General features: G+C 48.3%; 3 protein-coding genes across 20 annotated transcripts in view; 1 reads left to right on the forward strand and 2 right to left on the reverse strand.

The window, feature by feature from the left end:
- The window catches only part of enox1 (ecto-NOX disulfide-thiol exchanger 1), a 37,498-nt gene extending 29,568 nt beyond the window's left edge, over positions 1-7,930 (reverse strand). For 13 of the 15 annotated variants that reach the window (XR_005897147.2, XR_005897145.2, XR_005897144.2 and 10 more), the window contains exons 1-3: positions 7,790-7,930; positions 5,363-5,446; positions 3,738-3,957 (exon numbers count right to left, since the gene is read on the reverse strand). The gene's annotated coding sequence lies outside the window, so the exon portion shown is untranslated. Of the gene's footprint in view, positions 1-3,220; positions 3,474-3,737; positions 3,958-5,362; positions 5,447-7,789 lie in introns of all 15 variants that reach the window. The other 2 variants (XM_029137854.3, XM_029137851.3) reach the window with 1 other exon arrangement.
- A 20-nt stretch (positions 7,931-7,950) lies between these two features.
- On the forward strand, positions 7,951-13,082 carry lacc1 (laccase (multicopper oxidoreductase) domain containing 1). Of its 4 annotated transcripts, XR_008693444.1 has the most exons (7): positions 7,951-8,453; positions 8,695-8,873; positions 8,957-9,122; positions 9,209-9,434; positions 9,509-9,766; positions 11,428-11,550; positions 11,609-13,082. XR_008693444.1 is itself a non-coding variant. In XM_029137861.3 (5 exons), the coding sequence occupies exons 1-5, from the start codon at positions 7,958-7,960 to the stop codon at positions 9,699-9,701; spliced, it is 1,260 nt and encodes a 419-aa protein (XP_028993694.1). In that variant the 5' UTR covers positions 7,951-7,957; the 3' UTR covers positions 9,702-13,082. The 4 variants fall into 4 exon arrangements, 2 of the variants coding, with proteins under 2 accessions (XP_028993694.1, XP_028993695.1); XR_003784269.3 differs by having other exon boundaries at positions 11,428-13,082; XM_029137861.3 differs by having other exon boundaries at positions 9,509-13,082.
- Positions 10,095-18,240, reverse strand: lmln (leishmanolysin-like (metallopeptidase M8 family)). The gene is made up of 17 exons (XM_029137850.2): positions 17,415-18,240; positions 16,676-16,779; positions 16,506-16,536; positions 16,208-16,290; positions 15,837-15,954; positions 15,363-15,541; positions 15,049-15,154; positions 14,552-14,646; positions 14,183-14,300; positions 13,967-14,074; positions 13,709-13,896; positions 13,441-13,573; positions 13,203-13,362; positions 12,162-12,292; positions 11,776-11,986; positions 11,588-11,705; positions 10,095-11,492 (listed from the first exon to the last, which is right to left on the reverse strand). Exons 1-16 carry the CDS (start codon positions 17,547-17,549, stop codon positions 11,605-11,607), a joined length of 2,001 nt encoding a protein of 666 aa, XP_028993683.1. The 5' UTR covers positions 17,550-18,240; the 3' UTR covers positions 10,095-11,492; positions 11,588-11,604.
- Between the last annotated feature and the right edge of the window lie 5,940 nt (positions 18,241-24,180).

Genomic DNA, 24,180 nt, shown 5'->3' on the forward strand with positions numbered 1-24,180 from the left:
ACCGGAACCAGCACCAGGCAGCTCACACTGACTCGGGTCAGTGGTCAGTAGGTGGCACCGGCGGCTGGACGTACTGGACTTACTCACGCTCTACATCCCACAGACAGAAGCCAGTGAGCTGACGCCATGTTTAACCTTTGTGTTGCTCGCTCTGCAGCGCCTGCAGCTCCTCACAGACAAAGGTTGACACATGAGCTCTGACATCTCAGTAACACAAGCTGGATGTCCTGCATCACAAAAGGCAACAGGAGAACAGAACGTCCACGCTTTATTTCGATTCTACTCCATCAGGAAGCATCAAACACTCACTCCCTTCAATGACAGTGAATGCATCACACTGCACTGCTGCCACCTCCATTGACCTCGGATCCAACTCATCTCAATGCTTCAGGCATGGCAGCTGGGACACCGCTGCATTCTGGGAGGTGTAGTGTGGTTTAGGGAAAATGCCAAGCGATAAGCTTCAGATGCAGCGGGTCGGGTCTTCGCGGCAGAACCAACAGAGCAGCCTGTTTGGGAGCTAAGTCCAGATTCTGCTCAGCATCAGAACCCAGCAGCACCTGGAGTCTGAGAGTTGACATCTGAACAACCCTCCTTCAGTGCTTTACTGATTCTGGGACAGAATGTAGTGGACCAGAACCAGGTGTCCTACACTACCCCCTTTCAAACCACAACATAGTGGCTCCTGCAACCGGGTCGGTCTCAGCTGGCTGAGTCCGGAGCTGGCAGAGAGACAGTGAAATCAGCACAGACAGAGCGGGTCTGCTGGTGTCGGTGGGGCAGAAGGTTCTGGCAGCGTGTTCCAGTGTAATGATCCATCTTCTCTGTCCAGAGTCCAGTGCTCTGTAACAACAGCTCATCCCTCGCTGTCCTGCTCGGTTCCGCCACGCTGGTGTCTGCAGCTGTCTTAGGACAACAGACGGCTCTTCATCAGAGATTCCCTTCGGACCTTTGTTTCAGTGTTGAATCACAACGGTGTCAGAACAGTTGCAGTGTCCTCAGCTCCAGAACCGGTCCATAAGGAAGGAGGAAACCTAGAGAACAAACCAGCGATCTGACCTAGGATCAGTTAAGTTACCACACAACAAAGTATCTGCGCTGTCTGCGTTGGGTCATGTTGCTTTGGAATTGATTGCAGACAGAAGCAGGATGAACTGATCAGCTGATATTTGTCTAAAGCCATGTTTCGTTCGCTGCAGCTTCTCACACAGACAGGAAGTAAATCCTTTCTCCTGCTGCTCTCCTCTCTGCAGAGTTCAGCACAAACCAGATTTACACTCGACGTGTAGCCACACACGCACGCACGCGCACACACGCGCGCACACGCACACGCACACACACACACACACACACACACACACACACACACACACACACACACACACACACACACACACACACACACACACACACACACACACACACACACACACACACACACTCAGGCCGTTGTGTAAATTAGAAAGCACTTCAGTCACAGCAGCTCTCTCCCTCCGGCTGCTCGGCTTCCTCCATCACACTGCAGTAACACACACACAGACACACACATCAAAGCATCACTGAAATCACTGCTCTGCTGAGTGGATTTGATGTGATCTACAGAAACTGAACATTGAACTCTGACAGGCCGCTGTTGCTAGTGTTAAACTGAGGGTTGGTTTGTGTTGTTGTGTCTGTGTCTAATTTGGGTTAATCTACTTTTTAAAAATCTTCTTTTAATTTTTAAACTCTTTTAATTAGTTTGATGCTGAGTTTCACAGGGTTGTTTGGTAAATTCTCTGTGTCACACTGAGTAATGGTGTGACCAAGATCACAGCTGGAAGTTCTGCTTTAATTAAAGATCAGCTAATTAAGCTTAGTGCTGCAGCTTTAACGTGAAGAAGACATTTTGCCCCAGTGTCTGGTTCCGAGCTGTTCTGCAGTGCAGCTCACACTCCACTTGAGTAAAGACATTACACTCAAACAAATGTGAGTGTGGGGACAGAAGGAGGATGAATGTGGTCCAAATCCAACAGATCCTCCGTGAAGAGTCCCAAGATGGGTTCTGTCTGTGTGCAGAGGTGCAGGTTCAGTACTAGAAGTACTGTGTGTATGAGACACACTGTTTTCCACTGAAATATAGGTCGACAACAATAGCAACACGCCAAAGCTGCAGCAGAACCGTGGGTCCAGTCCAGAGTCAGGAACTGAAAGAGTTGGGTGAGTGTTGCTCTGCAGTAACGGACTTGTTGGATGTGCTCATCACATTAATAACTCACTTAATCTAATGGCCGTTTTAGTTCCTTTTGCTCTACATCTGTTGCTGTTGATGCATCCACCTGAGGGGAACACACACAAACAAAAGAACCAATGCACAATGCAACACTGCGTACAAGCCCAGGTAACGTGTCCTCGCTGCACGAGGGAGACGCCATGTCCCCACCAAGCGAGGAAAAGCCCGATACACACACACAGCCGGAGTAAATCCTCCGGTGGTGGAGCGAAGCCTAATTCTCCCTCTGTATGTGAAAATACCAGAACAATTAAGAAGACGCGGCGGCGTGGGGTCAATTAGCGGATACAGCTGACACGAGGAGGCCGGTAATCGCATTAACAGAACCAACAGCAGCACGGCGCTGAATCACAACAGGAAGGGAGGATGGCCCAACCCAGCTGCCGGGCCTGGACTGAGTTCTGCTGCAGTAACAGAACCGGGCGTCAAGCAGAGCTGAAGCAACGCGTGATGATCTGCAGAGAGGGACCGGCTGTGGATGTAACCAGATCCAAACGGGCCTGAACCTCCACCACAGAACTGAACATATTGGGCCTGGTTCCAGACGACAGAGGCTTTGTTCTCCAAGAGCCACACCTTCCTCCACATTCTCTGGTTCTGGTACCGTCTCACTGATATTTCGGCTGAGTGCAGCTCACAGACACAGAGTTAAAGCTGTTATTTACACTAAGGCTGCAAATATCTGCGTCTAATGACAAAGACATTCAGAATAAAAGACGACCCGACGCTTGGTGCCTCTGTGCGCCGTTTCCCAGGCGCTGCGTCGCCAGGTGATGTGTTTATGAGTCAGAAGACCTGACCTCAAACAAGGGGCAGAGCTGCTGGAGGCCCGGAACACGAAGCATTAAAAGCTGAGACATCAACAGAAACTAAAAGACACAATAAGTGTTCTGGTTCTGACTGAGCGGCCGATAAACACGTGCCTTTGCTACTGTTGCTGTTCGTTACCTGTAGAAGATCAGGACACAAATGGAGCCTTTAAATCACTGCGAGCACAGCAGCTCTAGGGAACCGGTAGCGACACCGCTTACAGCTCTGCGGGATGCTGATGGGTCGTCAAGGTGACCGGATGTGAAGGGCGTCCTCCCCCTTCATCACCAGCAATCTGCTCATCCTGAACAACCCATCAAGCGATAGGGGAGGAGTCAGATCCTGGATGTGCATGGACCCCTCACTAGCTGCCTCTCTACCAGAACCAGTTCTGAAGAAAAAAGCTGCATCCAGATTCTTTGTTACATTCACTTCCAATAAAACCACACACCGTTTGGGTCGCACGCACGCACACACACACACACACACACACACCAGACGAACTTCTAGGTTCTAACTAGGTTCTAAGGGAGCTTTATGGCTCGGCCGGAGTGCGTTCATCGCATCTCTCCAGTAAAGCGCTCAGCAGTGACAGCAGCGGCTCATCAGCTGATAGAAAAACACTCACTGCACCGTCACATCAACGTTTTCTTACCGTTTCGCAAGGTGATGGATCCGCCAGAGGCTCAGAGGTCCGGACGTGAATAAATCCTGGTGCCGGTGTCGGCGCCAGATCCTGAATCCTCTCAGACGCTCCGGTTCAGACTCCGAGCCGCTGCTGCCTCCGGTAGGACGGAACCCGGGCGCGTCACCGACACTGCGCCGTGCACGACAGTCAGGAAAGATCTGTGCTCGTTGGTACCGAACGGTGGATCCTGAGGGAAAGGCGGATATAGACTGGGTCATCATCGCATTGAAATCCCCGGACAGACATGAAAATGCGGTGAATGAGCTGATGGAAGAAAAAAACAATAAGTGAATCCGTGAAGACTAAAACACGAATACAACCATGAAGACGCAACCGATAAAGCCACAGATGAAATAATCACGAATTCAAGATTTACTTTGTTTTAAGGAATAACTGTCGCTACAGAGACATGACTTGATTCGTTTGAGTTCATCTCCTGTCTTCCGCATTGGACTGAGCCTCGTTTGGACAAATACAACACAGAATTGTTTTTATATTTCATTTCAATCTTTTAATCCCTTTTTAATCTCTTAATAAATTAAGTGAAATAAAAGCACCATCAAATAAAAACAGACCAGTAAAGTAGAAGGTACAGGTCCTGTCTTTACCTACAGCAGCTGCACTAATACAATAAACAGCCACTAAGTAATGAAGAAATGTGTTTTATGGTAGCGCTGATAAAACGATTAAACACTGAGATCACAAAACAGCAACAAAAGGAAAACATGAGGATCTGATCCCCATGTTTTGCCAAGAAGACCAAGAACAAAACAAGAGATGTTAGAAGAGAGATCCAAATGGATCAGACAAATAACACACTTTCCCATATATACTTAAACACTCCGGAACCACTGAGTATGGTTCGGATCTGAGCCGCCCGGATCACCAGTGACCAGTGAACTAAAACCTCATATTTTTGAGCTGCAGTTGTTTTCCGTTAACTACAGAACTGCAGTGCATGAAGGGAAACGCCTGATCTATGATCCGATTGGTCGAGGTCAGGGGGCTCCACCTGCTCCTCCAGAGCCACAGTCCTGCTGGTTCTCCACCTCTTCCTGTCCCAGCTCATACTGATCACCTCGACCAGGTGTGTTCAGGCAGTCAGCAGGTAACTGACAAACCTGATCAAGGTGATCAGCAGGGAGAGTTGGAGAACCAGCAGGACTGGGGCTCTGTGTTTAAAAGTGTTTAAACTTTGAACAATTGATTCCGTTACAGAACAAATGCAATAATTCATCTCAGCGTCTGCTGATCTAATGAGATAAACATTAGTGAAGAAGTGTGTTTAAGTGTGATGTTCCAAAATAACATCTGACAGATTATTCATCAAGTATTTATGTCATGTTTCTTTTCTCTCCTAGTCTCTTTCAGCTGATTAATGTTTTAATTTAAATTAGAGTTCATTTTAAAAAATTGAGCCTAATCAGGAGTAAACTGACATGAAGTCACTTTTAATTTAATCTGATTCATGTGTTCCATGAAATCATAAGGGAATTAAACGATAAAAACCTGCAGCTGTCGATCAAGGAATGGGCTGTGACTGTGATGGCGCTTTACGTGTGGGCGGGGCTTTGACTGTGATGGAGTTTTACCTGTGGGCGGGGCTTTGTCTGTGGGTGGTGCTGTGGCTGTGACAAAAGGGTTCAAAACGTTTTTTCACACTCACACTGGGTCATCTGTGAAAGCAGAAATAACATGTTAAAACTTCTGTAAAAGATTGTTGGGTTTTGCAGATGTGGGCTAAAGCTTTTTCCGGATGCTTCTGCTGACAGTGAACCCAGCACCATCACATGATGGTGGAGGATGATAAAGCGGCTGAAGTGAAGGCTGAAGTGGGTGTTTGCTGCCCCCCGCTGGTGGAGCAGAGCTACAGATTCGGTCTGCATGGACCAGTTCATGTCAGATCCACTGTGCATATCACTGTCCAAATGGAGGAAAGAACTGAGCAAACGTCAACCTTTGACTTATGAATTCAAAGGAAAACCTCAACAATTTTCAATGGGGGTTGACCCAAACGATGACAGGTAATATTTAAGAATGAAGGGACACTCAGATTCCTCCATATTTTCTATGCAGAGATATAATCATTTATTCCTCTGAAAAAGGGGTCGATTGCCACATGCTCACAGACCACAACTGTTCCTGTTTTTTTTCTGCTCCAGCAACTGTTGGGCTGAGAGGGGGAGGAGCTAAACGACTGCAGCTCAGGTGATTCGTCAGAGCACAATGCATTGTGGGTGTTGTAGGATATGAATGCGTGACCTCTGTGGAGACCTTCCGCTTCCTGGGCACCGTCACTGCCAGGACCTCCAGTGGGAGCTGAACATCAGCTCCATCACTAAGAAGCTCAGCAGAGGATGGACTTCCTGAGGCAGCTGAAGTTCCACCTGCCTGCAAAGATGTTGGTGAACTTCTACACTGCCATCATTGAATCCATCCTCACATCCTCCATCACAGTCTGCTTCGCTGCGGCCACGGCCAGAGACAAGCGTGTCATCCACTCTGCTATGGGGTGCCAAATGTAAAAGTAGCACCTATAACTAGTTTTCTCACATTTAACTAAATGACACAACATGTTTTCTCACATTTAGTTAAATGTGCAAAAGTCTAAATGTAAATGTTAAATATAAATGTAAATGTTAAATATAAATGTAAATGTTAAATGTTAAATCTAAATGTTAAATGTTAAATCTAAATGTTAAATGTTAAATGTTAAATGTAAATGTTAAATCTAAATGTTAAATGTTAAATCTAAATGTTAAATGTTAAATCTAAATGTTAAATGTTGGCCGAGTGTAAAACTGAATATTCATGAATGTGGGCAAGTAGACTCCATCCCTGCCCTCAAACAGCGCTGGTCTCAGATCAGAGACGCGAACTCAATCACCTCAAACAGTACGCATAGCTCCGCCCACATCTGACTCTGGATCGGTGCACGAAAATACTGGAGAGAAGCCTGAAGTCGAAGCCATCATGGCCGCCAGCTCCCGTTGGGGGAGATTGAACGGGCTGTAACGGCAGGTGTGCGGGCTGAGGCTCCGCTTCAAACTGCCGTTCTGTCCTAAACACCATTAATGAGGAGTCAAGTAGGTTTAAAAAGAATATTTCTGTGGCGCCGGTGGAGAATTAGTTGGCTAACTTTACTAGCTAGCCGAAGTTACGTCCAGGCTAAAAACAAAAGTTTCCAGATCAGATGTGGGCGGGGTTTGCGCGCACTGTTTGAGGTGATTGAGTTCGCGTCTCTGATCTGAGACCAGCGCTGTTTGAGGGTAGGGATGGAGTCTACTTGCCCATTCATGAATATTCAGTTTTACACTCGGCGACCATTTAACATTTACATTTAACATTTACATTTAACCATTAAATTTCACATTTAGCATTTAACATTTACATTTAAGATTTACATTTAACATTTAGCATTTAAGATTTACATTTAACATTTTCATTTAGACTTTTGCACATTTAACTAAATGTGAGAAAACATGTTGTGTCATTTAGTTAAATGTGAGAAAACTAGTTATAGGTGCTCCTTTTACATTTGGCACCCCATACTCTGCGGAGAGGGTGACGGCTGCCACCTCCCAACCATAGCCGACGTTGTCTGAACGTGGCTCTGGTTCAGTGGAGGGTGACACTTGTTGAACCTGGAAACTCCAGCATCAGACGAGTGCGTTTCAGCTTCCTCATTCCTCACACTGGGTCACACTCAACACGCAACCAGGGGCTAATTCCTCAGCACACTGTCAACAACGACCACTCAAACATAGATTCAAAAGGCCTCTGATGCACCATGGGAAATGTAATGACCATCCAAACAACAGCTGGAACACACACATACAGACTGAAGGACAGAAGAACCAAACACGCGTGCGACGTTCCTCTTTCTGAATATTCCACTTTAAATGAAACCCAAACCAAGATCAATTTAAACAGGTGCCGATTTAACATTGATCCTCGTGGACAGGGAATTGGTTCTGGAAGCGGTTCCTACTGAATAGGCGCGTCGTGTTGTTCGGTACCTGCGGAACTTCCAGTATGGGCGGGGCGTCGCTGCTGGGCCACAAAGCAGGAAGTGCCGAGTCCGGGTTAGTTCCCGAGCGCCTCCGCTCACACAGGTTCGTCCGGGTCCGGTCCGGACATGTTAGCCGAACAACTGTCGCTGTGAGCCCTGACCAGCTCGGCTGCCGATGTCTCGGGCCGTGCTGTTGGATCTGCTCCACGGCTCCTGCCCGTCGTGTGCCGGCTCGGCTCTGGGGGAACATCTCGGGTCGGACTCTCGTGTCTTTCTGCTTTACGGGAAACTGCACCGCGAGGAAAACGGCGGTCCTGACGGGCTGCTGGGCTCCTGTGGGAGCGCGCGTGTCCTGGACTCCGGCTCCACCGCGGAGTGTCTGTACCGCTTCAAGCAGACTGTGGACGAGCTGGACCTGAGCTCGGTCACGGTATACACGACCCCGCGGGGCCGAAGGGTGCTGCTTCTGTACCAGGAGCAGCTTTTCACGGACGTCTACACGTTCGACTATGAGGTGAGGTCAGTGGACGAACCCACCTGTCCGAGCTGCACAGGGTCCGCCCCCACGGAACCACCTGCTGAAGAGGTCCGCAGAGACGTGTCCCGGTTCCTGCAGCAGCTTCCTGCGCTGAAAGGAGCGATCAGAGTCCTGAGGTCCACGCTGATCCCAGGTCAGTTATAAACAAGCAAACAGCACTAAACCATCTGCTGCTTTAACACCGACACAAACCAACAGTTGCAGAATCCGCCTACTTAATCCACAAACGGTTCGGGGGTCAATTCCCCTAAAATGTCCGTTCATTGACCTTTTTGCGTATATTATAATTGGTTTATTTGATACATCCATTGTTCTAGTAATACAAGTTCAAACCTCACTTCGTCCATGAATGTGTGATTGGACGTTGGCTTTAGAAGCGTTCGGTCACGGCTTCAGTACCCGGACGGGCGGCGTCTCCTACATCCCGACGCTGTCCTCCCTGAACCTGTTCGCCAGCTGCAGGCGGAGGGACCCGGGGGCCGTGGTGGCGGAGAACAGGCGCAGGCTGGCCCTGCATGCCGGCTTCCACCCTGAGCCGCTGCGTCTGGTCAAGGTGCTGTTTGCTGTGGTTCTGCTCCTGGCTGCACTGCTGTGGTTCTGCTCCTCGTGCAGCCTGTACTGACTTGTGACCTGCAGGTGAACCACGCCAGCGACGTGTGGCTGTTGGGCCAGGCTGAGCCCGAGAGCTACGACGGGATGGTGACCGACCAGGCCGGCCTGGTTCTAGCAGCTCCGGGAGCCGACTGCATGCCCGTCCTGTTCGCTGACCCGGTGTTAAAGGTGATCGGAGCCGCCCATGCAGGTACGCGTGTCCTCCTCCCATGTGGTTCCCTGCAGTGGGTGGCGCTGTAACCCTCCACCTCGCCTCGCGTCGCCCCGTCTCCTCAGGTTGGAAGGGGACTCTGATGGGTGTTGCTACGGCAACCGTGGAGGCCATGGTGATGGGATTCGGGTGCAGAGTGAGTGACATCATGGTGGCGGTGGGACCCTCAGTGGGGCCGTGCTGCTTCACGCTGCTGAGAGAGCAAGCGCTGGACTTCAGCAGCATTCATCCAGACTGTGTCCCCGATCCAGAATCAGACAAACCGCACGTCAACATCCGCCTCGCCAACAGGTACAGACAACAACGGTTCTGTTTGTTTGCTCACTGTACTGAGCCCTTAACCCCACCAAATGTTCCTGCTGTAGGATCCTCCTCCAGAACGCCGGGGTCCTGCCTGAACACATCCACGACGACACGGTCACGGACCGGCCCCCGGTGACGCCCTGCACCTCCTGTCACCCGCAACACTTCTTCTCCCACGTTAGAGACGGGTCCAACTTCGGCACCCAGGCGGGTTTCCTGTGGATCAGACAAACCGGGGAGGAGGCGAGGCCCTGATCACAGACGTGGATAGATCGTGTTGGTCCAATTTCTTTCTTTCTTCTCCATCATAGTACCTGCAGGTAATTCAGAGACTCGGGGCTATGATTAAGGCATGTTTAATAAAAGCAGCTGTTGTTTCTGTTCTGCTGCTCAAAGCAGTTTTAGTTCAATGTCTGATAAATTTAAGCCATTTTATTAAAGTTCTGGCTCAGTGGATTTAATATGACAGACTAATTGAGATCAGCAGCTGTTTTTAATGATGTTCAAAGCCGACCACACAGTACAAGAGACTGGCTGTAGGCGATTTCATACCTGGACCACAAAGTCTGGCTTCAATCTGGATGCATGGAAGTTGAAGCACATGTGCAGCTCTGTAGACAGGTTGAGTCTAAATAAACACAAGTTCACTGAAACTCAATGTCAGAGTTTATTGAAAATAACAAACAACTAGTGCCTCTAGTCAGAAATCTTCATAAACAGGTAAAACAGGATTAAATCAAACTGAGCTGAGAGCAGCTGGCTAAATAATGACACTGGTCTCTGGGAGGGAAATTATCATTTATAATCAAAATTATTTTGTTCAATGCTCAACTTCTGACAAAATCACATTCCACAAAGAAACATCCACAAGTTTCAATAAATAAATGACTGGCTTCAGTCATTTTGTGGCTTCTCTTCTTTTAATGTCAGCAACTTTAAGGCCGGTTCCTTAGTGCAAACACAGGTCATATGATGTGAAGTAAGGAGCAACAGAAGAGGTCCAGCCCAAGACATAAACCAACAGTTCATGGTTTCTCCTCTTTATCAATTGTTTCCTTGTTTTTTTCACTGCACAGCTGTTGAAAATGATGAAAGCACAGCACCCTTTTCTCTGCAGCTGTGATTTAAAATGAGCCACGTGAGGCGACGCAGTGAAATTGCTTTAGCCTCAGTGCGAGACCTGATGTGAGGCTTCCCACCCATTCTACCACTGGTTCTGACAGCAGCCTGACACTCACCAACCACTTCAACGGCCCCAGCTGATCGGTTGACAGTTTGGCCTGAAGGTGGTGCTACAAGTTAAAAGAGTTCATTATGTGATGATACATCAATATTAAAAAGAGTTAAAATGCAGAAGAGTCTGTCCAGCAGCTGTGGACTAGAACGCTCCCTTTGGGTTTTGTTGTCACTGTTGTGCCCACTGGCTCAGCTGGCTTCCTCTCCCAGCACGATAGCAGAGCTGATGAAGTGAAAGGTACTGTAACAGAGCATGGTATGAAGGAAGCTCGTCTACGTGCAAACTGAGTCTGAAACCCTGTAGGTAAAGCTGCAGCACAGTCATAAAAGAATCTCAAGTCGATCTATTTACTTTGGAAACATGACAGCAGTGAACCCTGCAGGATCATCTCACGCAGTCCTGCCTAAAAATGAACTTCAACAGAAAAAAACTCTCCTCAAATCACTCACATGCTTGTCTAATTAAACCGGTCATATGATCCTGCAGGACAAAAACAGTGGTCGTATGTCAAGATTAGTCAACAAGGTCTACAGTCCCTACAGTTCATAGTCCCTCCTGGGTTGTGTTGAATTTCAGAGATTCCAGCTTTGACTGATCTTCATGATCTCCGTCAGAAAACCTCTGATCTGCTGTTCAGTCAAAAAGGAAGAATGAAACGATCCATGATAGTCCAGGACCCAAACAGACAGAACAAGCCCATTGTTGGTCAAACAAACAAGCTCATGTTAAAAAAACTGTTTCCAGGAAACTGGAGTGACACCTGAAACATCCCGACTGACGTGATGTCAACAGTCGTTTATAAAAAGAACCTGAGGAGTAAAAGTGAAGGAGAAGAAACAAGGATGAAGTTTGAGGGAAGAAGGAGAGGTAGGGATGATCTCTACAGACGAGTGTGTCCAGCTACCTCACTGTGATATTTTATCAGCTGCAGTGGCAGAGCAGCAGTCCGGCCACTAGAGGGAGCATGTTGAGCAGCAGGAGCCACAGAGTGACGGCCAGACCTGGAGAGCTGGAGCACGGGTCTGAAACGACACAGAGGTCAACATCTGTCTGCAGTGTGTGTGTGTGTGTGTGTGTGTCACCAGCACTGACCTATGGGGTCACTCCTGGAGGTGTTGGCTGGCAGGGGCTGTTGGTGGAACGGACAGTCGTCACAGAAGTCTGTGCACGCGGGGCAGATCAGGACGCCGTTGTAGACCCAGTCGCTGACCCGCACACTGACGCTCAGCAGCTGCCCTGTCCGGACGCAGGGGAAGGACTGGTCCTGCACGTACACGACCAGGCCCAGAGCCGAGCACGACACCTGCAACACATCCGTACACCATGGATTTGACTTAGAAGGCAGTGCTTCTGTTGGACCCTCTACAATCAGTGCTGATCTTATGCTCCAGGTTTGAGAAGCTGATATGTTAAATCAACACACATCAGGTGTTTGTGGAGTCTCTACCACAAGTTCTCCATACCCCACCTCATCTCACCTTGTAGCAGCCGGAGCCCCAGTCAGGGTAAGTCATCTTCCTGGTGCACTGCTCCATGACGAATGCTGACTTCTGGTACAGACACACAGAGTCCGGCCCATACTGCTCAGCCCCATAGTTCCTCCACCAGTCTGATGACACGCAGAAACAAGGTGGTTCACCCAGAATGACCTGGAACTGCAGGTTTCCACTTTACAAAGTATTTTAAATATTTGGTTTCCTGCCAGTTTTGGAGGTTCTTTCTCCAGAGATGAGCTCATGAACGTCAGAGCTACAACCCCCGTGGACTGATTCCCAACATTTTTCGCTTCTACCATGGATTTACTGGCTATTTTGACCCAGCAGGCGTGTAAGAAGGTGCAGCGCCGCAGGAGACGCGTGCTCAGGTGAACTGCTGCGTCTCCGGCGGCGCGGATTATGCACTGCGCTGCCCGGGATATTCTTTTCCAACGTGCGCTCACTTTGCAATAAAACGGACAAACTGACCGTGCTACTCAACAAAAAGAGACTTTTCCACATCCTGTGTTTTGTGTTTTACAGGAGACGTGGCCGAGTGGCCACGTACCGGACTAAGGACTACTACCGGACTACCTCACGCCTCAAAAACAGCTTCTTCCCAACTGCAGTCTATTGAACAGTGCCCCAACTCCCCCCAGCTGACCCCCCCCAACCAAAGGACTATCGCTGACACTTACAGACCCCACCATCCCAGACCCTTGCACATCCACTGTACATAGTCTGTTGATGACTTCATTTTAATTTATCCTTAATTGCACTATTCAAGTTACCATGTCATGCTGTATGTTGTACTGTTTGTACTTTATTTATGCTGAGATGCACCACCTGCCAACTCCAAGTCAAACTCCTCGTTCTGTAAAGTGCTCTATACAGGACCTGACAATAAAGCTTTTCAGAATCCGATTCTATTTCATTATAGTTTGGACACAGCAGCAGAAAGGTTATAACTCAACCTTCCAGCCAAATCTGCCGACCATGGCCACTACCCTTGAGGTGAATTAGCATAGTGGTCCTGCCCTGTACCTGGCTGGTTCTCAGACACTCTGCAGTACGAGTTCCTCTGATACTCTCCACTCAGGTGCCAGCTGAACTCCTGGCTGAAGGGACAGTAGTCTGCAATCTCCACGGCGCCCCCGAAGAACGACAGCTGATCAGGAGCCACGTCTGGGATCTGCTCAAAATACTGACAAATACACAGGTTTCCAGAGAATTACTCAAGCGGCTTCACTTAGCGTGAGGCGCTGGCTCCTCTGAGGTCCACCTGGTAGTCTGGAGGCAGCTCCTGTGGGTACTTCTGTAGGTTGCAGACGGCCACAGCCAGCTGGTCTTGTCTGCAGGTAAGCTGCAGAGGAGACGCTCGGACCGTGTCACAGTAGGGAGTCACAGCATGGCGTCTGCAAAACAAGCAACAGCGGTGGTGTCTACTAACCTGAACTAAAGGCACTGTTTGTTTCTGAAAGTCTGTTCCTATAAGAAGCAAAGGCCATTAACGTAATGGCAACTTTAGCAGTTTTCTCTGGCTCTGTGACCTTTGTCTCTGTCTGTCCATCCAGAACTTGCAGCTCTTCATGACGAAGTCGCAGCCGAGGCCGCGACCCCAATCCAACCTCTGGGCCAGGCTGTAGTTGGCTCGGTACCAGCCGCTGTCCTCCATAATTGCCAGCGTGAGGCGAGAAAACACCCGGTTCTGTGTGTGGGAGCCGGTCATGGCTTCATTCTGACAGAGGCAAACGGGGGTGAGGAAGGTTCTCTGGGAGGAACAGGTAACACACGGATGAACCGTTTACCTCCAGCAGCCTCTTCTCCCAGTGGTTCAGTTCAGTTCCTGTCCCTCCCTGGTTCTCCAGCTCCATTCCCTCCAGGATGGGACAGTTAAAATGTCTCCTAGCCTCCTCCTGCATCACAATATTACTACATAGCAGCTGGAGCTGGTGCTTACGATTACTTCTGATACAGCAATCAATGGATTGCACTGATGAAATGCTTTGGACTCAGGTTCTTACCACAACGCGAGGCGTGACGAGGACGTGGACCTGGTGCCGAATCATCACTCCTCCTCTGATGTCCCACAGCCTGCTAACTGTCTGGATCACCGCCTCGCTCCACTGGTACAAACCCAGGCTGACACACATACACAGGTCTGCTAATGTGCCACTTCACAATTAATGACCTTGCTTGTTTTTGCAGCCTCACTCTTACTCAGCTACTGCCCTGCTGACTCTAGCTTTATATTTACTGTACAGCATCTGATGAAAAACAACACATTTTCAAACCTCATGAGTAACCTCTTGTTTGCTACAGTATGCGATGAGCTGTTTCCATAATCTGACACAGAGGAGCAGACTGAGCTGATGTCTGGCATCGAAACTCACCTCTCGTTGAAGGCAGGCAGGCCGCTGGCGAAGCGAGGAGTCAATGGCTTGCCCTCATCATTGTGGTAGAAGGCAAAGAGACCTGCTGAAAAGCCCTGGTGGACACGGCACATAAGCGCAGGTTAGATACAGCTCAGGCTGGAGTTTCGATGCAGGTTTGTGTAGGGTTGCCCATCCCTGGTTCTCGAAGGCCGGTGTCCCTGCTGGTTTTCCAACTCTCCCTGCTGATCACCTTCATCAGGTGCGTCAGTTAGCTTTTTCAGCTGCTGATTGACTGAACACACCTGATTGAGGTAATCTGTGGTAACTGGGGCAGGAAGGTTGGAAAACCATCAGGACAGCCGCCCTGGAGGACCAAATTTGCCCACCCCTGGTGTAGACTGTCAGCAGGCTAGAGTTTAAGTTAGACACAGGTAGAGTTGTTTAAACACACTGAGTCACTGTTCAAGCCACTGCTGCAAGCAGCAGAGAAGCACACCGAAATGTGTTGCTCTCACCAGAGCATGGATGATCTCATGTTTCACAGTAGAGAGCATCCCTTCAAACTCCTGCAGCTCAGAGGAGATCATAGTAGGACACAGGTTGGCATAACCTGCTATGGGTCTGAAAAAACAGCAAACAAACTGTAAACTCCATTTACCCTGAGTTGAACCGAGCCAAAGATCAGAGGTCAGCACATAATAAATGATACCGGCTTTGTTTCTATGTGGACGATGTCCCTCTGTTAGTGTTGGGTGTCTTAACTAGTAACACAGGTGAGACACGTGAGAATTTTACACATGCCAACATTCAGACTGCGCTTCCCTCCCACCTGTCCAGCTCTGCCTCCAGCTGGCAGTAAGCAGCATATGCCACTATGTTCTCCTGTCCACAGCGCTCTGTGGTGATGCCACTGACATACAGCACAAAGTCTGACCCCTCCACTCCAGGACCATCTGGAGGACCCACGGGGCCACACGACCTCCCTGATTCTCTGCACACCTTGCATTGCTAGGAAAGAAAGCAGCCAAACAAAAGCAAAGGGAATCAGAAACAGCAAAATACAATAGTTGACATAGCGAATATGTCCTGATGCTGACTGATGGGCGCGACAGACACACTAACGACTAATGACTTGGTTTCCTTCACTTTTAATTTCCAAACACCAATATCTAACATCACGAGGGCTTTACATTATATACCCTCCTCTGTCCGGAATCCCAGACAACAACATGTGGGTAATAATTCTCAAGCAAAACCAGCTTCTGTCATGTCTCGTTTCTCCAGTTACATCATGATGGCTGACCTGCAGGTGGTGCTGTGGCACAGTGACTGGTCCACACCGTGTGACATCTGCACAGGCATCCTGGCAGTAGCGATGTGGGTCATCTCTTTTCCTCAGGTACTGGTTGGTGGCACATTGTCTGCGACAACACAGAGTTTCAATTTACTACTCTGCATTACAATTCAAAATGTTAGGAGCAACCATAGAATGTAAACAACGTCTTCACGTTCACTTTTCCATCAGGTAGAAAGCAAATTTCAAACTTGTTTACTACCTTTACCAGGAACAGGAAACGGAGGTGAATGCTGAACTACTTATCTCACACAAGCCATTTGTGTATAAAAAGCTTTTTTATGGCTCGTTTAACTCTAGTTTTCAAGTTTGGTACAAACCTGCTGAGCAGAACAGGACCCACCCTACGTCTCACACTTAAGGTCCTCTGTAGGTAGTCGATGGCCTGAGGAAACAGCTTATCCTGAGGAGGAAAACACCAGTCAGCATTTAGAGAACCTTCAAGAATCGATTTTTCTGACGATCATGTAAACATAACCATAATGGGGGATTGACTCTTTTATAATAATTTTCTCTTATTTAAGAACATGCAGTGTCCAAATGTTGGCCAACCTGGGTGAGAAGGACTAAGCCTAAGTAATCAGTCATTTGGCTAGCACACACTCGATGGTTCCTTACCTTCACCAGCCTCCTCTTGTCTGCAGGAAGCCTGTGGAGAATCCACACATTAGCTCCTCCAGACACAAACATCACTTACTCCACACACTGTAGCCACAGAGCAGGTAGAGCCGAGCCTCAGGATGAAGTCATTTAACAGTTTGTATGTATGGAGCTGCTGCAGTGCTTACTGATCCACGCTGTAGTCATAAATAATCCTTATCTTCAGCTGAAGGTTGTCAGGAGAGCTTCGTTTAGTCAGACGCTCCGGCTTCAAATGAACACGGTGGACAACCTGGAAGACAAGCAACACAGAACAGAAGAAGGCTGGTTTCTGTAGCTCTGAGCCAGGAACTCAGAGCTAACAGGGCATTGAGCATGTCACCCTGAGCCTGAAGAGTCAAATGAACACTTTCAATTCGTGTTGACCAACATGTACACATCTTCCAGGCTGAGGACAAACTGGTGAAGGAGACTCATGCTTTCACTGTGTGGTTTAGCTCATTTCTCGCTTTTACTTTGAAAAACTTTCCCGGAAACGCTGTTTGGCTGTTGCTGGGGGAACCCAGTCTAAAGGTGAAGATTTAAATCTGATGAGCCGTAAATTTACTGGTTTTGCTTTATTTGCTATATAAATACTTCAAATTCTACTTGTGCTGTTATTAAACACAGGTTTGAATTAGCATCTTTGCTAACTGCAAAGAAAACGATGCAACTGATTTAATGACGGTCGAAACAATTAATAAAAACACTCAAACATTTGTTTTGACGCGGCACACAGACAAGTTTTACATTTTAAATTGGGTGAACGTCCTGGTGTCACAGGCTTCATTTAATTCATTTAAATGTGCAGAGGAGAAATACATTTTAACACACGTTAGCAACATCAGTTACCCCGGGGGTAGCACGCTAGCTAGCGCAGCTCCTCACCTCCGCAGGAGCCGGGGCTCGGTGTCGGCACGTCCCATGGCAGCTCGCCGACACGGCCAGAAGGGAGAGGACGAGGGCAGGGCCGAGGAACCGGGACACGGACGCCTTGTCATCGCCGCTCAGCCTCGCCTCCATCCTTCGACTGACCCGACGCCGGGGGCTCGACAGCCCCAGGTCCGCACAACCTCCACCGGCCCGGTCCCCTCCCCGCTCGTGTCATTCATCGCTTGAGTGGTGAATTAGAACACGTTATCATCCCGCAAACGACCCAACCTTTTTGTTAAATACGTGAGAGCAGTAACAGCAACACGGCCGACGGCTGTCGAGGGTTCCAGTCCCCTGCTCAGTGCCCTGGCAGTGCAATCACTGCTGCGCGCCTAATCCTGGGTTTATGGTAAATGCTGTCAGGGCGCCCCGCCGCGAGGATCCCCATTTCCTAATTTCAAAATAAGACGCCTAGACAGGCCCACTGTCCTCAATTTTCAATTCAATTCAGTTTTATTTATAAAGCGCCAAATCACAACAAAGTTATCTCAAGACACTCTACAAAGTAAGGGTTAAGACCTTACATACCCAAACCCAACGAATCCCACATACAGCAAGCATTTAATTACAATAAGACAGCAACAGTGAAAGGAGGAAGAAACCTCCAGTAGAACTGGGCTGGAAGTGGGAAGAGAAGAGAGAAAAGCACAGCAACAACAGAGCACAGGCAGGATGGTTGGACCAGAGACTGGACACAGGATGGATGGACCAGGGACTGGACACAGGATGGATGGACCAGAGACTGGACACAGGATGGATGGACCAGGGACTGGACACAGGATGGATGGACCAGAGACTGGACACAGGATGGATGGACCAGAGACTGGGCACAGGATGGATGGACCAGGGACTGGACACAGGATGGATGGACCAGGGACTGGACACAGGATGGTTGGACCAGGGACTGGACACAGGATGGATGGACCAGAGACTGGGCACAGGATGGATGGACCAGAGACTGGACACAGGATGGATGGACCAGGGACTGGACACAGGATGGATGGACCAGGGACTGGACACAGGCAGGACGGTTGGATCCGCAGCTGCCCATCACAGACACCAAACTTTGAGTCCAATGATACCTGTAGGTGAGGACAGAGTGGAGGAGAGAGAGAGATAGAAAGAGAGAGAAGCACGACTACTGGACAGAAAGAGACAAGGTTAGTTAAACATGGGACAATGATGGGAGGTTATTGGACAGAGGAGGTAGAAGGAAACAGAGGAGCTCAGTGTATAAATTAAGTCCCAGCAGTCTATGTCTATTGCAGCTTAACTAAGAGATGGTTCCTGTGACTAACAATCACTGCCAGTGACCTGAACCATCTCTAACTATAAGCTTTATCAAAAAGGAAGGTTTTAAGCCTAATCTTAAAGGCGGAGAGTGTGTCAGCTTCTCGAACCTGAAGAGGGAGCTGGTTCCAGAGGAGAGGAGCTTGGAGCTAAAAGCTCTGCCCCTGTTCTACATTTAAACACTCTAGGAACCACAAGTAGCCCAGCGCTCTGAGAATGAAGCGTTCTGCTGGGAGCATAAGGAACTAAATGGATAACGTAGTATTAATAGTAAACACAAATAAAACCAACAGAATAGAAGAATGATCTATGCACGACAAACGTAAAAACATGAACGCATGCGTTACTGAGTGAAGCTGTGTGTGAATTAAACCGCTCTAGGGCCTCTTTACCGTAAACTTTGGACAAAATGGCACGGGAGCTTAGAGCGCGCAAACAGCGGCGCCACGAAGATCTTCTCCGACCAAGACAAATCACTTCAACTAAGATTTGCTCTACGTCAAAGATCGTCTAAAAACATGAATCGGATCAGGTTTGACTATTCAAGGAACATTATTTATATATAACATATATCACCAAAAAAGTAATATTGCTGGAGTCCACATGCTACGGCCTTCTATTAATTTAAACAGCATTTAGAAACTGTTGTTTTAGCATTTGTTTAATTTCTGATAATGTTTTAAGCCCAAACTGAGTTGTTCTCTCGTACTTGTACCTAAATCGTGTTACTAAACCAATGACCACTTACAATGTATATTTATTCATATAGATGCTTTTACATATATGACATTAATTATGTTGTGTTGGTGGTGAGTGAAAAATTAGTAGGTTTTTTTTGCAGTAATAGAAACAGTGACAAATAAAACAAATGATTGTTTAATCAATCATCAAAAAGTTAATTAAAGCTACTGTACGGTCTAATTTAGTCCCTTTTTACAGCCTGTAGACTGAACCTTGTGCCACTGTGTTGATCCTGGTTCCCATACTCTGGTGGAAATGTGATTATCTGTGGAGGCTTTGATGTGTAAGTGAGCAGAAAAAGGCTCATCTGCATCCATTTGGTTACGTTAATGCTTATTTCCTGCTACTAGCTTTTCTCTGGTCATAAAAAGTTAGTTCCTGTTTCTCTTGGTTTCAGTTAGTTCTTGTGTGTTGCTCTGTCTTGAACTGAGGGTTCCAGCACATTTCAGACCTAAAGCAGTTTTCTTATAGCTCAGCATATTAAAAGTTCCACACTGTGATGGTGACCCGTCCCATGTTAAACCAGCACAAACTTCAAAGACGTTGTAGTCATATTTCGGTGGTTTTCATCTCCTTTTCATGTTTTCCTTTCTCACACTGGAAATGTATCTTTAATTATGGCTGAGAGAAATGTCAGCTTTAGTTCAAAGGGTAAGCGAATGATGAAAATGCAGGGACGTGCACGGGGGGCTCGAGCCACTGCCCATTTCCCTCACAGTCCGAAGTGCCCTTGAAAGTTGAAAGAATGTTTCCTTTCTTACTCCAACTTCTTACTCGAGCTTTTTGTTTTGTAACGGATGTAACGAAATATGCTAGTCTTCAAAAGGTCCCTTGTCTACTCAAAGTGTTTTTGGATGTGTGTGCCTTCACGTGTGTGTTATATAGAAAGTAAAGTAGTCTCAATAATAGTAGAATTGCACGTAATTGCCATCATGTTTGAACTGGAGATTAGAAGGTTTAGTTTAATCATCAGTCTTCTTCAATATTCAGATTTATATATATATATATATATATATATATATATATATATATATATATATATACACACACACACACACACTCTATTCTCACCCTCCGCGGGTGGTCTCATCCACTTTCCAAGCTCGGGTCCTCTACCAGAGGCCAGGGAGCTTGAGGGTTCTGCGCAGTATCTTTGCTGTTCCTAGGACTGCACTTTTCTGGACTGAGATTTCGGATGTTTTTCCAGGGATCTGTCGTAGCCACTCCTCCAGTTTGGGGGTCACAGCCCCTAGTGCTCCGATCACCACAGGCACCACTGTGGCCTTCACCTTCCAAGCCTTCTCCAGTTCTTCTCTGAGCCCTTGGTATTTCTCTAGTTTCTCATGTTCCTTTTTCCTGATGTTGCCATCGCTTGGTATTGCCACATCCACCACTACGGCTTTCCTCTGCTCTTTATCCACCACCACAATGTCTGGTTGGTTCGCCATTACCATTCTGTCAGTCTGGATCTGGAAGTCCCACAGGATCTTGGCTCGCTCGTTCTCTACCACCTTGGGAGGTGTTTCCCACTTTGACCTTGGGGTTTCCAGTCCATACTCCGCGCAGATGTTCCTGTATACTATGCCAGCCACTTGGTTATGGCGTTCCATGTATGCTTTGCCTGCCATTATCTTACACCCTGCAGTTATGTGCTGGACCGTCTCTGGGGCCTCTTTGCACAGTCTACACCTTGGGTCTTGTCTGGTGTGGTAGATCTGGGCCTCTATGGCTCTGGTGCTCAGGGCCTGCTCCTGTGCAGCCAGGATGAGTGCCTCTGTGCTGTCCTTCAGCCCAGCCCTTTCAAGCCATTGGTAGGATTTATTGAGATCAGCCACTTCAGTTATGTTCCGGTGGTACATCCCGTGCAAGGGCTTGTCCTCCCATGATGGTCCCTCTTCCAGCATCTCATTCTCTGTTCTCCACTGCCTGAGACATTCACTCAGCACGTCATCTGTCGGGGCCTTATCCTTGATGTACTTATGGATCTTGGATGTTTCATCCTGGATAGTGGCTCTCACGCTCACTAGTCCTCGGCCTCCTTCCTTGCGGCTAGCGTACAGTCTCAGGGTGCTGGATTTGGGGTGGAACCCTCCGTGCATGGTGAGGAGCTGTCGTGTCTTAACATCTGTGGTCTGTATCTCTTCCTTTGGCCACCTTATTATTCCTGCAGGGTATCTGATCACTGGCAGAGCGTAGCTGTTTATTGCCCGGGATTTGTTCTTGCCATTGAGCTGGCTTCTTAGGACTTGCCTTACTCGTTGGAGGTATTTGGCTGTTGCCGCATTCCTTGTTGCCTGTTCAAGGTTGCCGTTCGCCTGTGGTATTCCAAGGTACTTGTAGTTGTCCTCAATGTCTGCTATTGTTCCTTCTGGGAGTGAGACCCCTTCTGTGTGGATTACCTTGCCTCTCTTTGTCACCATCCTCCCACATTTCTCGAGTCCGAATGACATCCCGATGTCTGAGCTGTAGATCCTGGTGGTGTGGATCAGTGAGTCGATGTCTCGCTCACTCTTGGCGTACAGCTCGATGTCATCCATGTAGAGGAGGTGACTTATGGTGGCCCCGTTCCGGAGTCGGTATCCATAGCCAGTCTTGTTTATTATTTGGCTGAGGGGGTTCAGACCTATGCAGAACAGCAGTGGGGACAGTGCATCTCCTTGGTATATGCCACATTTGATGGATACTTGGGCAAGTGGCTTCCCATTGGCTTCAAGGGTGGTTCTCCACAACCTCATCGAGTTTGCAATGAAGGCCCTTAGAGTTCTGTTGATGTTGTACAGCTCCAAGCATTCAGTGATCCATGTGTGTGGCATTGAGTCATAGGCTTTCTTGTAGTCGATCCAGGCTGTGCACAGGTTGGTGTGTCGCATTCTGCAGTCTTGGGCGACTGTTCTGTCTACCAGGAGTTGGTGTTTGGCTCCTCTGGTATCCTTACCAATGCCCTTCTGTGCTTTGCTCATGTATTGACTCATGTGCCCACTTATCTTAGCTGCGATGATGCCTGACATGAGCTTCCATGTTGTGGAGAGACAGGTTATTGGCCGGTAGTTGGATGGGACTGTGCCCTTTGAGGGATCCTTCATTATCAGGATCGTTCGCCCTTCGGTTAGCCATTCAGGGTGAGTCCCATCCCTTAGCAGCTGGTTCATTTGTGGTGCCAGGCGCTCATGGATTGCAGTGAGCTTCTTTAGCCAGTAGGCGTGGATCATGTCAGGGCCAGGTGCTGTCCAGTTTTTCATACCTGAGACTCTATGTTGGATGTCTGCCACTGTGATAGTCACTGGATTCTGTTCAGGGAGGTTGCTGTGGTCTTCCCTCAGATCCACCAGCCACTGTGCATCACTGTTGTGTGATGCCTCCCTTTCCCATATACCCTTCCAGTACTGTTCAGTTTCCAGCCTTGGTGGGTCTGCTCTGTTGTTATTACCCTGCCATTGAGAGTACATTTTCGCAGGTTGTGTTGCGAACAGCCGGTTTATTCGTCTGGCTTCGTTATCTCTGGTGTATCTCTTTAGGCGGCTGGCCAAGGCTTGTAGCCTTTGCTTGGCAGTTTCGAGTGCTTCAGGTATGGTCATCTGGCTGTACCTCTTAGGCATTGGTCTTTTCATTGCACCTCTCTGGGCCTCTGTCATTTGGCTCACTTCCCTCCGAGCTGCCTTGATTTTTGCCTCCAACCTTCGTTTCCATGGTGGGTATTGTTTCTCATGGCTCCCATGGTTGCTCTTATAGCCAAGCATCTCTAGGATCACTGATGCTGAAGCGTATATCAGCTCATTGGTTTCTGTGATTGTTGTGGTAGGGATCGCTCTCAATGCTGCATTCACATCTTCCATGAGACTTTCTGATGGTACTTCACTTAGCCGTTGTAGTAGGGTTCGGGGTTGCCTGTTCAATCTCGCCATGATCTTATTTTTCAGGTCAGTCGCTGCCTCGCTCAGCGTATCTGTGCTTATTGGGGCTTCGTACCGGTTCTCCGGTTGGGGAGATGGTGAAACCTCCCCTCTGACCTGGCGTCCTGGCTCCCCCTTGCCGTAGCATTTGTGTTGTATCTCGTCAATCTCAAATTGTGATAGCAGTTGCCGTTTGTGGATGTTGGAACACTGAGCTACTAGTTGCTTCGCCGTCAGCCTTGAATGTGGGTTTCTCCGTTCCCATTCACCGCACATTCTTTGCATGTAACCCCTCTGACTAGGGTTACTTGAGTAGTAGCATTCCAACAGAGCCTTGTTCTCGCATCTCAGCCATTTCTTTCTTGTTCCAGTAGCCCACTTCTCGCCAAGGTGCTCTGGTTCCCCAACACCTGGCGCAGACCTTGTTAGACCGGGCGACGTCTGAGCCGGTATCTCATGTGGTTCATTGTCTCTCATGATATGAGGTAGGCGGTAGCTTGAAGGGTCTTGCCCAAGGACCCACACTGGATGCCTATTTGCCCTAATGGGGATTCGAACCGGGAACCCCCCGCATGCAAGTTATTTGAGGAATAAAGCCAGCCCCAAAAAGATCAGACATCTATCCATAATCCCAGCGTGAGGCTCTGCCAGCAGAACAGCTCTCACGAGTCCATCAAGCTCTGCAATGACTGCAATGACGCCTTGGCTGGATCCACACTGACTTTTAGATTTAGAATCATTTACTCCATCATGATGGAGCAAAGGGTCTGAATGTAGCACAAAGACGTATACTGTCTTTG

The sequence above is a fragment of the Betta splendens genome, chromosome 21, assembly GCF_900634795.4.
Source record: "Betta splendens chromosome 21, fBetSpl5.4, whole genome shotgun sequence".
NCBI lineage: Eukaryota > Metazoa > Chordata > Actinopteri > Anabantiformes > Osphronemidae > Betta > Betta splendens.